Below are 12091 nucleotides of genomic sequence, written 5' to 3'. Positions count from 1 at the left end.
CTGACACTGTATGACACAATGTCCTATAAAAAGGGACCAAAGTACATTATATAGCTAAGAGCTGCAGAACAAGCCATTTTGAGGCCTGACTTTTGACCGTACTTTGGTTCTGTTCTGAAATATGTCTGTCTCTTAAGATTACTTTCAAACATTCTGCATGATCCCTGAATATCCAAAGTGCTTTTTCATAAGGGTCTTATCACTTTTACTAGAGATACACTTAACAATTGTTTCTTAAACATACATTTTCTTGGTTACTTTATCAATGCTTTGATTAATTTAAGTGATTCATAAAAAAAAAAGCCATGAACAGTCTCATTACCTCCTGTGAGTAAATATTCTGGCTGCTAGGATAGTGCCAACACCGTACCAGCCCTCATGTATTAGATCAAATGATTCTTTGGCTACAGACTAATCAGTACCACAGTATCCCTCATGAACTAGGATTGAATCCATGACCTCTTGTGGCCAAGTCTTTTAACCACAAGGATAGCCCGAACACCCCAACAACCCTCTTGTAATGAACTGAAATCAAACAATTTTTGGGCTATGTTCTTGGGGACCACTGGGATTCCTACACTGCTCTAATACTCCTTATCAAATGGAATCAAATCCATGACCTCTTGTAATCAAGTGCTTCAACTCTTGGAAGGTACCATTGGGATCAAATGATTCTTGGGATAAAGCCATGTTCTCAGATGACTTGGAAACCATTATACACCGTAGCCCTCACAAACCGGGATGAAACCCATGAGACACATGACATGTTGTGGTCAAGTTCTCTAACCATGAGGATAGTATCAACACCTCAACTCCTCTCTTGTAGTGACCTAGAATCAAACAATTCTTGGGCTTCTGCCTTGATCTCAGACTGCTAGGATAAAGCAGTACCCCTCATGAACTGGGATTGAATCCATGAATTTTTTTTGCCAAGTCCTCTAACCACAAGGATAGCCCAAATACCACAACATCCCTCTTGTAATAAACTGAAGTCAAACAATTTTTGGACTACAACTATGCTTCAAGACCACTGGGATATCATCAGTGTCCTAGTACTCCATATCAATCAGATTTTTGTAATGAAGTCCTCCAACAACAAGGAACATACCAGCACCACAACACCCCTTTTGTACATAATTGGGATCAAATAATTCTTGGAATAAAGCAATGTTCTCAAATCACTTGGATACCATTATACACAGTACCCCTCATGAACTGGGATGAAACCTATGAGACCCATGACGTCTTGTGGCAAAGTTCTCAAACCACAAGGATAGTACCAACACATCAGCTGCTTTCTTGTAATGTTCTGGAATCAAATGGTTCTTAGGCTATTGTTATGTTCCCAGACTGCCGGGATACAATAGTACCAATAGTAATAAAACCCATGACTTCATGTGGCAAAGTTCTCAAACCACTAAAATAGCACCATACCACATCACTTATTTTAAAGAACTGAAATCAAATTATTCTTGGGATACAGCTGTGTTCTCAAACCACTGGATACCACTATATCACAGTACCCCACATGACCTGGAATGAAACCCATGACTTCTTGTGGCCAAGTCCTCTTACCACTACTATAAAACCAACACCACAAGACCCCTCTATTATGAACTGGGAAAAAACCTGTGATTCTTAAGCTATGCACAAGACCTTTGGCCACTCTAATACCACCATTCCTCATGAACTAGACTCAAACCCCCTGCATTTTCATTGGTAGCTAATTCCTCTGGCCACTGGGGCACTGCCGACACCACAGCATCCCTATACATCTTTTCCCCAGTCCCATTTTTCATCCACCTTAGGCACTTAGCTGCTCCAAATAGGCCCAGTATTCAGGGGAATCAGAGCTTTGGCTGTATATAAAGCAGATTACTAAACTCAGCAATACGATTACCTTACAGGACCAGATACTGGGCCACTCTCAGCTTTTTAGACAATTGCAATTATCATAATGCTGTGGGTTAGCACACATAATAGAATCCAGCTCTCTTCTTAGACAGCTATTAGAAAAGGCATTAAAGACTAATGGAGAGACCTGATACGACATGGCACAGATGGATGTCATATATGAAAGTGTGTGTGTATTATTTCTATGAAAGATGAGATTGATGTAGCAGATAAATGGTGTATTATTATATAACTGCTGGACTGCTGGAGTGCTGAAAAGCTCAGAAAAGGATGATGTTCCATAAGAAGACCATACTGAAGAAGGGCTTTTTATAGATACACCATTGGTTCCTTTTGTTTTGACCCAAGTTCCCTTCCTTTCATGGATGCAACCGCTTTACGAACATGAACTGATAGCTTGCTCTAGTCTTACAGGACCAGACATGATTGTCCAACAGGAACAGATGTCTGAGGACAACATGTTAAATGTTTGGTGCTGGTTTGCAGTGAAATACACCAAAAACAAGTGTATAGCAACTCTAGAACCCACGACAAAGTGGTCTGTGGTCTTTTAATTAATAGTACAAGCAGCACAGGCTAGCTAGCAAAATCCTATAATCAGAAAGAGCTTATACTTATTATTAATGTGTTCACAACACACAAACACACATCTGTGTGCTTATTTGGAGTTTTCTAGGCAGACGTCTCAGCAATGCCAGTTTACGTCACATCCATGGACTAAAGACAGATTGGATTGGTGTAGAAATTACACACTTCATTTGTTCCCATCTTAAGTCTACAGTCCCACCCACATTTAGCCCTAAATTTCTTATAGTGGTCTCATTTTAAAATCTTTTTATCAGCATTTGAGCATATGATGGTGGTGATAATGAGAAGGATGTGGATAATGATAATGGATGTGATGATTGTGATCAGGCGGATGTGGATAATGATGGAAATGATAATGGTGAGGATAAGCATGTGGTTAAAAAGGCACTCAAGGTTAAAAAGTGGCACATGATCTCTTCATCATCGTAATCGAAAGAAATATGACAGTAATGACTGTCATTCACCTCAGGTTTGATAAAATGACCAGAAAGGAAGAACTGAGCTGTAATTGCACCAATGGCCCTCTAGAGGGCAGTGTTACCCAGACATTATGAGCCTAAGACAGTTCCTCAGTGGGACTCAAAGCAGTCTACTGGGCCTCCTAAACGTTCTGCATTTGTATCTCAACTCCTTAAACCATTAAGAACGATAAATACATGTGTGTGGAGAGCCTGGATAGAGTTAAATGAGGAACCAGACAAGGGGCTCTGAGGACTATCTTGAAAACCACTGCTTTAAAGGGGCACCCAAGCCTAAAACTAGCATTTACTTTGTTATTAGTAATGTTTTGAAATATTCTGAAGTGCAGCATTGCAGCTTTCAACCTCATCAGTCTGACGGAATTCACAATTTAGTATAATTTTTTTTGTTTTTCTCCATTCGTGTTTTCTTTTTAGAAAGTCTAGCATGCATCACACAAACGCTAAATAAATTGTTAGGGTTGAGCAATATGACAGCGTTTATAATTTTCATTGAAAATTACATCACAATGTGCAATTGTATGCTTATGAATATATATTTATATCCCCAAAATGGCAATATTACAGGTGAGTGAAAAACATACTTTAGTTTTAAGGTAAGGCAGTGGAACCAGACTTTTTTCCAAATAATTTTGGGCCATTTCATTTTCAAATTATGTAAAACTAAAAAAAACTATGAATATTGAGACACGAGGTTCCGCCACAGTGATATATCGTGACATATCATATGTTGGGAATGTCTTGAAATAGTGTGGTGTTGCATTTTTGCCATATTGTTCACCTTTAATTCATAATAAATCCTTCTGCAGACATCAGCAATAAAAGAAAAACAAACAGACAAAGTTTCAAACTGTCTGCCCCTAAATAAGTACCCCAAAGCTCTTCCACAGGAAGTTCATTCCAGTTTCAAGAAGGCTTTCCTAATCTTTAAACTTTAAAAAATCTCACTGAAGATGCTGTTGCAACACCACTGTAGGAGGCCAGTAGGCCCGTTTTAACAGTCGCATACTGTATATTAGTTAGAATGATTATATTTCACCTTCGCTCTCTCTTTCTTTCCATCTAGCAAAGTATATTGGCTGCTATGTGGATGACACGCAGAAGAGGGCACTTCGGGGGGTGTCTTTCTTCGACTACAAAAAAATGACCGTCTTCCGTTGCCAGGACAACTGCGCCGAGAGGTTTGGTGACTTCGAACTGCAAATTGCACCACATGCACATGTACACTGAGTCACACAGTTGTGAATGCACCCACGCCAAAACCCATACGCATGAGTCATTTCAGGCATATTATGATAAGGAGATTCTCCATTGAATGCTTATTTACTTAATGAATTCTGACCAGGGGGTACTTTCCTACGCTACAATTCCTTTCTGATTCTAGACATCAACTTATGGATATGACACATTCATGAAACACAAAGGCATACAGTGGCTGCAAGATATTAGATGTTAATCTTATCAAAGGCGCATCATTGAAGAACATATCGAGTGGCAGCTCTTTCTCTTGTCCTTCCTTCCTTTTTTCCACTTTTCTTCCTCTCTCTGCTTTAAGTTCAGTTCAGCTTTTGTTAAAAGCAACTGAAATTGACATCAGTAAAGAAATAGTCATTACCACTGATAATGATACCAAGATGAAAATGATTGTCAAGTTTGATCTGCCAGATTGAGACAATGACAAGATCTCACTGCTTCTTCTGTGGAAATGTAGGCCAGTTTTTCTCCATTTCAGTGTTCTGCAAGCTCATGGGAAAACAATCAACCTTTATTTTGACTCGGAAGTACATTGAGGGCAACCCTCATTTTCAGTGTAGCCGAGCATTTACAAAAACAGGGATTGACATGACAAAGAAAATAATAACTACATTTAATCATTTTAAATTAAAAGAAAATTTAAAATAACAGTGAATAAAAGATAAAAGTAGATAAAAATAGATAAGAAATTAGTAAGGTAATAATACAATATCACAAATAAAAAAAAAAGTAATGATAAAAAAAAACAACTTAAAAATAAAATGAGAGGAAATAAATAAATAAAAAGAGATAAAGAACTAAGGAGAACTAACACAAAAATTAAAGTTACGAATAAATATGATTAAGTAAAACAGGTACAGGCTGTCTGTAGTTGGTTTGATATTAAAAGTTTAAAATGACTGAGTGACACCAGTGAGCTGAGTTTTAGTGTTTCCTGTAGTGAATTCCAGCTCACTGGTGCACTATGACTAAAAGCAGATTTTCCCAGTTCAGTAAAAACTCTTGGTACCTGGCAGCTGATCCAATTACTAGAGCGAGTCTGATAATTACTGTTATTTGTATTCATCAATGAAGTGATATATTCTGGCAAATGACCGGAGAGTGTCTTATAAATAAAAAAGATGTTCATTAATGTAATCCCAATCACGTTATACAACCCCATGTCCAGAAAAGTTGGGTTGCTGTGCAAAATGTAAATAAAAACAAAATGAAATGTGCAAATCATTTAAAACCTATATTTAATTGGAAATAGTATAAAGACAACATATCAAATGTTGAAACTGAGAAATTGTATTTTTTTTTTTTTTATAAATATATGCCCATTTGGATTTTGATGCCAACAACACGTTCCAAAAGAGTTGGGATGGGGGCAACAAAAGGCTGGTCATTAACATGATATGGGCATAAAAAGCATCCCAGAGAAGCGGAGTCTTTCAGAAGTAAAGATGAGTAAGGGTACACGACTCTGTGAAAGACTGCATGATCAACAAGTGCAACAAGTCAAGTGCAACAAGTCAAGAATAACGTTTCTTAACAAAAAATAGCAAAGAATGTTTGCTTTTTATCATCTACAATACATTATAACATTAACAGATTCAGAGAATCTGGAGAAATCTCTGTATACAAGGGACAAGGCTGAAAATCAGTATTTGCTGGCCATGATCTTTGGGCCCTCAGACAGAACTGCATAAAAAACAGACATGATTCTTTAGAGGAAATCACTGCATGGGCTCAGGAATACTTGTGAAAACCATTGTCTGTGCAAATAGTTTGTCGTCCACAAATGCAATTTAAAACTCTAAAACACAAAGAAGAAACCATACATACAGGATCCAGAAATACTGCCACCTTCTTTGGGCCTGAGCGTTACTGAAACCCAGCAAAAAAAAGGGTAAAGAGATATATGGGGCACCAGAGTGTATGGTTACTGTTGCTGCTAATGAGGCAACTCGGACCGAGGTTCGAACCGCCGCTGTAATGGTCGACAGTCTGCCATGAAATAAGGGGGGCAAAGAACGGCAAACTAAGTCGACACCAAGTGTGGTGTGCTCAAACAAAGCCTGAGTTAGTGAAAGGGGAAAGGAAAGGCTAACAGAAAAAAACAAGGCACTTCTTCTGCGAATGCACGAGGAAGGTAAGTTTTGGGTGCAACTGGCTTGCTCTTCCAGGAGCAAACACTTGTGCGTGACTTGGATTTCTTTTCTCGGCCCTCTTTTATTTTTCTCTTTGGTGTCGGGGCGATTTTGTCACATCTCTTTTCTCGAACTATGTACTGTACTGGTCACCCCTCTACAAAGGTGTGACAAACATTGGTGTTTGCCAACACTTTATGTAGGGAAGCTCCCAGGTGCGTCGGGTTAGTCTAATTAGTCCACAGCACCTTGCCGCTATCGCCCTCTGCTGGCAGCAGGTGTTGCAGGCTGGGTGCCTTGCTGCCGACGCCCTCTGCTGGCAGCAGGTGGTGCAGGCTGGGTGCCTTGCTGCCGACGCCCTCTGCTGGCAGCAGGTGGTGCAGGCTGAACCCTTACACTGAGCACATGTAAAATGGACTGAGGGGAAGTGGGAAAGTCTCCTGTGGTCCGACGAATCAACATTTGAAATTGTTTTTAGAAATCATGGACACTGTTTCCTCCGGGCTAAAGACCACTCAGCTTGTTATTAGTGCACAGTTCAAAGCCAGTATTCATGATGATATAGCAGTGCATTTGTGTTCATGGAATGGGTGATGTGCACATCTGTGAATTCACCATTAATGCTGAATGATATATACATGTTTTCGCAACATACTGTATGCTGCCATCCAGACAACGTCTTTTTCAGGGACGGCCTTGATTTATTTCAGCAAGACAATGCCAAACCACATTCTGCATGCATTACAACAGCATTGCTCCATAATAAGAGAGTCTGGATGCTATATGGAGTCCAGATCTATCACTCACTGAAAACATTTGGCGCATTATGAAGTGAAAAATACAACAAAAGAGATCCAGAACTGTTGAGAAGCTGAAATTCTAAATCAAACAAGAATGGGAAAACATTTCACTTTCAAATTTACACCAGTGTCTCCTCAGTTCCCGAACGCTTACAGAGTGTTGTAAAAAGAAGAGGTGATGAAACACAGTGGTAAACAAGCATATATTTAAAAAAAAACTATATAAATTCTGAGTTTCAACATTTGATGTGTTGTCTTTGTAGTATTTTCCTTTATAATATGGTTTACAAGATTTGCACAGCATGGCATTCTACATTTATTCACATTCTACATGGCATCCAAACTTTTTTGGAAAATCGGGTTGCATTTGCGCCACTTTAATCAGATGGCATATGTCTGCTTCTCTGTAATCACAGTCCAATTACAATAAGAGCACCGCCTGTTCTGTCTAGCCAAACAGGTCAGATTGTTCTATTATTACAATAGTTACACGATGGTGTAACATGCTGGCCGTGTGACTTGCTATTTCACTTCATTGGTTTGTACTTACAGTTAAACTGATTGCATGCATGAACAGTTGCATTCAGAATTGCATCATGCACTGTGATCTGCAGGATCAGAATTTAGAAACCTGGGTTTTGACAAGGTTGCTGCATTAGCAAGGTCAAGGTTGAGAAAAGGGTTTCCTGAATCTGGGCGTTTCACTGAAACAGTACCAGAGCGTCTTCAGTCTTCAGTGTTTTGCTATAGACCACGGGGTGTTGGTTCACAGCTGAACCTTGTAGAAGCGTGTCAGCGTGTTCCCGAGTGGTTTCTTGAGCGTTTCCTTCATACAGAAGATGTACTGGTGGTCTGCGGTGAGGAACAGGAAACGCTTAGATGTACTAATTGATTGTCACGCTGAGATGCCTTCAGAAAAATTTAGGCCAGCCTAAAATAAGCTTTTGTCAAACAGTTAAATAGTGAAAACTGAGTGTCGACAAAATGACATCATGCATTATTTCAGTAGAAATAAATTAAAACTTGGAAAAAATCTTGGAAATAAACATAATTTTTTTAATGTTTGAAACAAAAAATTATGACAAGCAAAATATTCTGTCCCATTTCTAGGTCACTGTACACTCACTGAGTGCTGAATTAGGAACACTTCCTTGTACCTCCTCAAGCTGTCCATTTTAGCAGCTCCACTTACTATATAGGTGCACTTTATAGTGCGACAGTTACAGGCTGTAGTCCATCTGTTTCTCTGATACTTTGTTAGCCCCTTTTTACCCTGTTCTTCAATAGTCAGGACCACCAAAGGGCAGATACTATTTGGGTGGTGGATCATTCTCCGCACTGATGTGGTGGTGGAGTTTTTAAACAACTCAGTGTCACTGCTGGACTGAGAACCACCAACCAAAAATATCCAGCCAAAGGCGTCCTGTGGGCAGCATCCTAATTATACTTCTAGTAATCTAACACACTAGGCATTCAGTTCAGCTCCTGTTTACATAGATGATTGTATCTACATAGATATCGCATTAAACCCAACCAAATGTTAACAATGAAATTAGTGCAGCTAATTTTTGAAGCTTAAATACAACAAGCCTGATGATCATATTAAACAAAAAGAAGTCAACTTTACAGACGGCCCTGAGCTTTCACTGTTTTTTCACTTACTCTAATCGCCTCTTGCAATCTAACCACTACCAACCTCATCTCCTTCTTGCCCTCCTTCCCTTCTCTACCCCGCTATTACCCTTTGGCCTCCTTTAAGGCCTGACTATGCTTGTTCTATGTACCTCATTATTTGTAAGTCGCTTTGGATAAAAGCGTCTGCTAAATGGAAATGTAATGTAATGTAATGGTTTCTGGATCCCTGTAACTAAGCATGCAGTGACATAGACTAAACGCTCGTAAGTTTATCCATATTGTAATGGGGAGCGAGGTTGCGGACGCATATGCGGAGATAAGCAACTTTTATCGTAGGCAAATCCAAAATCAGGGTCAAGACAGTCCAGGTTCATGTAGCCAACACGGATAGATTCAGGTACAGACATGATGAGAAATACACCAAACAAATTCTAAACATCAAACATCCAAACAGGTCAGACAACAAAGACCAGTGACAACTACAGCCAAACACAGGGCTTAAATAATAACAGGGCAAACGAGGAACAGGCGGGAACACGGGTGGAAACAATCAGGGATGGAGTCACGAAACGAGGGGGCTGGACTAAAAAACAAAACAAAGAACACGTGGGCTAAACCAAAACACAACACATGGACAGGACTGGGAGGGGCCAATCATGACACATATTTTAAATGACCTAAAACAAACAAGACAAATGTCATGTAATAGCTCAGCGAATGACCAAAGAATTGAAGGTGTTATTTTATAACTGAAATTTTAAAGAACAACGGAAAAAAGAAGACGATGAGTCTAAACTAACTTCTCTTGCTGTTTAAAGGGGATATATGTATGCGGGCCTAGAGTTTGGAGCCGAGTGTTACTGCGGCCACAAGATCCAGGCGGCGAATGTGTCTGAGAGCGAGTGCAACATGGAGTGTAAGGGAGAGAAGAGTAACCTGTGTGGAGGAGCCAATCGCCTGTCCATCTACAGACTGGAGCTGAGCCAGGAATCTGCCCGCCGATGTGAGAACTTTACATACACGCACTTACAAATCCAGGCATATTGGGGTTGTCATGATGCCAGAAAGAGCAGTATCACAATGTTTGGTCCTGTGGCAAAATAATAAAAACATGGCCTGGTTTCCTAGACATGAATTAAGCCTAGTCTTAGACTAAATTGCAGTAGCAATGGTGAATCACCATTAGAGGGTCCTTTTAATCTAAGATTAGCTTTAATCTGGGTCTTGGAAACCAGCTTAATGTCCATTGAACTGAACACAAAAATGTATGCAATTTATTTTACGTCCATAGGCAAAGTAAATGTATAGAACCTTAGTATTACATAGGAGGTTCCTTAGGTTTTAAACATCTCATTTCCAAATAGGAATTTTTGAAGGACCATCCATTGACAGGTTCTTTCGTTTTTATCATTAAGTGCTGAAAGGTCTATTTCAACTCCTGGCGACCATCTGGACAGTGTTTCTCCAGAATAGCCACAATAGCTTAACAGAAGGTTGGGGTTGTCTGGCTTTTGAATGAGGCTGGTTCTTGATTCCTTTAATTAAATCCATCCGTCTTGTAGCTGGTTGTCATCTTCCTCATCTACCTTCAACTCTTCCATGTTTAATGCTCATTTCTAATGAATTGGCTCTTCTGAGAAGATGTCCAAAATAAGAGTGCTTTAGTTTGGGAAGGTTCTTTAGGAAACCAAAAGTGGTTCATCTCTAGCGTCACTCAAAGGAACCATTTTTGGCACCTTTATTGTTTAAGAACAATTGTTTAAGCTTATGTAAAAAAACTTTTAAAGTGTTAAAAGTGAGATTGCAGTATTGAAAACGCATTGAATTCTTAAAACATTGTGCAACCTCAATGGATGTGTATGTGTGTACACTGATCAGGCATAACGTTAAGACCACCTCCTTCTACACTCATTGTCCATTTTATCAGCTCCACTTACTATATAGGTGCACTTTGTAGTTCTACAGTTACAGAATGTAGTCCATCTGTTTCTCTGATTGTTTGCCACCTTTTACCATGTTCTTCAGTGGCCAGGACCTCCATGGACCCTCAGGTGGTCATAATATTATGCATGACTGGTGTATTTACATATGCATGCATGTGTACACTCCAAAGCAGAGTGGGGACATTGCTGTCTGAAACACAACCAGTTCACAGACTTCTTCCTTCCACAAAGAATGTGTGTGGGAGATGGACTGACAGCTTGATTGCAAATATCAAAGATCCATATTACATAAAGCAACGTTGCTTTAGAAAACAAATATATCCTTACCCGTAATAAAATAGCTAAAAGCTAGAAAAGCTCAACTGCTCTGCCTGATCAGGGCCGTGTAGGCATTTCACACCTTGGCCCAGACACGGAAACATAACATAAAAAGTTTGTTTGAACTTGTGTGAGACTTGTGTGGAGTGTGTGAAGTTCATTGCCACACCCGCTCCTCTGCATCATCAGCTGCATCACAGCGTAGTACGGCAGCTCCACTGATGTGGAAAGGAAGGTCCTGCAAAGGGTCGTGAAAACGATGTAACAGATATCATTCATAACAGACTTGTAACACAATGGCAATGTGTTAAAGACAACGAGGGTGAAAGTCAGGGGTGCAACTACATACTTCCTGAGGTGGATGCAAACATATTATCGGCGCCCCCCGCCCCCCAAAAAACCACACCCCTTATCTTAAAGTGACTGAAAAAAATTAAAATTAAAATCAAATATTTAAGCAGGCAAGCTAAAATAAGGAACTTTATAAACAGAATACAAATTAAATGGTAAGAGCAAAAAACAAGCAATGAGGATTTAATTAAGAAGAAATAAAATAATTCAGAATAAACTGATAAGTGGACAGGCTAAAATGTAACGCAATAAAATAGAGATTAATAATTAGAATAATAAAATATAAGCACAACGAAAGAGGGTTAAAACACCAAGTTTATATAAAAAAGTAAATTATGGAAATAAAATAAACAGTAAAACAGAAGACAGAATAAATAAAAGGAAGAAATAAATGAAATAAAAAGGTAAAAGGCCAAAAGTATGGAATAAAATAAATAAAAGGGTAAAACAGAAAATTAAATAAATAAAAGGACAAAATAAATAAAAATGTAAAGGAAAACTCAACTAAAACAGTTACAGGCTGAATGTGTGTGAATGTGGCTAGAAACTAAGAGTTTAAGATGATTTAGTGCCACCAGCGAGCTGAGCTTTAGACCAGGCTATCACGGTTAGGATATTAACTAGAATGTTGACTAGCTAGGTTAGCTAGCTAAACAGGCTACTATAAAGAGCTATGG

The 12091-nt window shown here is 39.1% G+C and overlaps 1 protein-coding gene across 2 annotated transcripts in view; it reads left to right on the top strand.

Annotated features, from left to right (window-relative positions):
- wscd2 (WSC domain containing 2) overlaps nucleotides 1-12091 on the top strand; it is a 101429-nt gene that overhangs the window by 62795 nt on the left and 26543 nt on the right. For both annotated transcript variants that reach the window (XM_017716699.2, XM_017716701.2), the window contains exons 4-5: nucleotides 4048-4162; nucleotides 9621-9805. In XM_017716699.2, coding sequence (XP_017572188.1) covers nucleotides 4048-4162; nucleotides 9621-9805 — 300 coding nt within the window. The remainder of the gene's footprint in view (nucleotides 1-4047; nucleotides 4163-9620; nucleotides 9806-12091) is intronic.

The sequence above is a fragment of the Pygocentrus nattereri genome, chromosome 20 (genome assembly GCF_015220715.1).
Source record: "Pygocentrus nattereri isolate fPygNat1 chromosome 20, fPygNat1.pri, whole genome shotgun sequence".
NCBI classification, from domain to species: domain Eukaryota; kingdom Metazoa; phylum Chordata; class Actinopteri; order Characiformes; family Serrasalmidae; genus Pygocentrus; species Pygocentrus nattereri.
The sequence above is the reverse complement of the archived record's forward strand: the minus strand, read 5'-3'. Positions and strand labels throughout refer to the sequence as shown.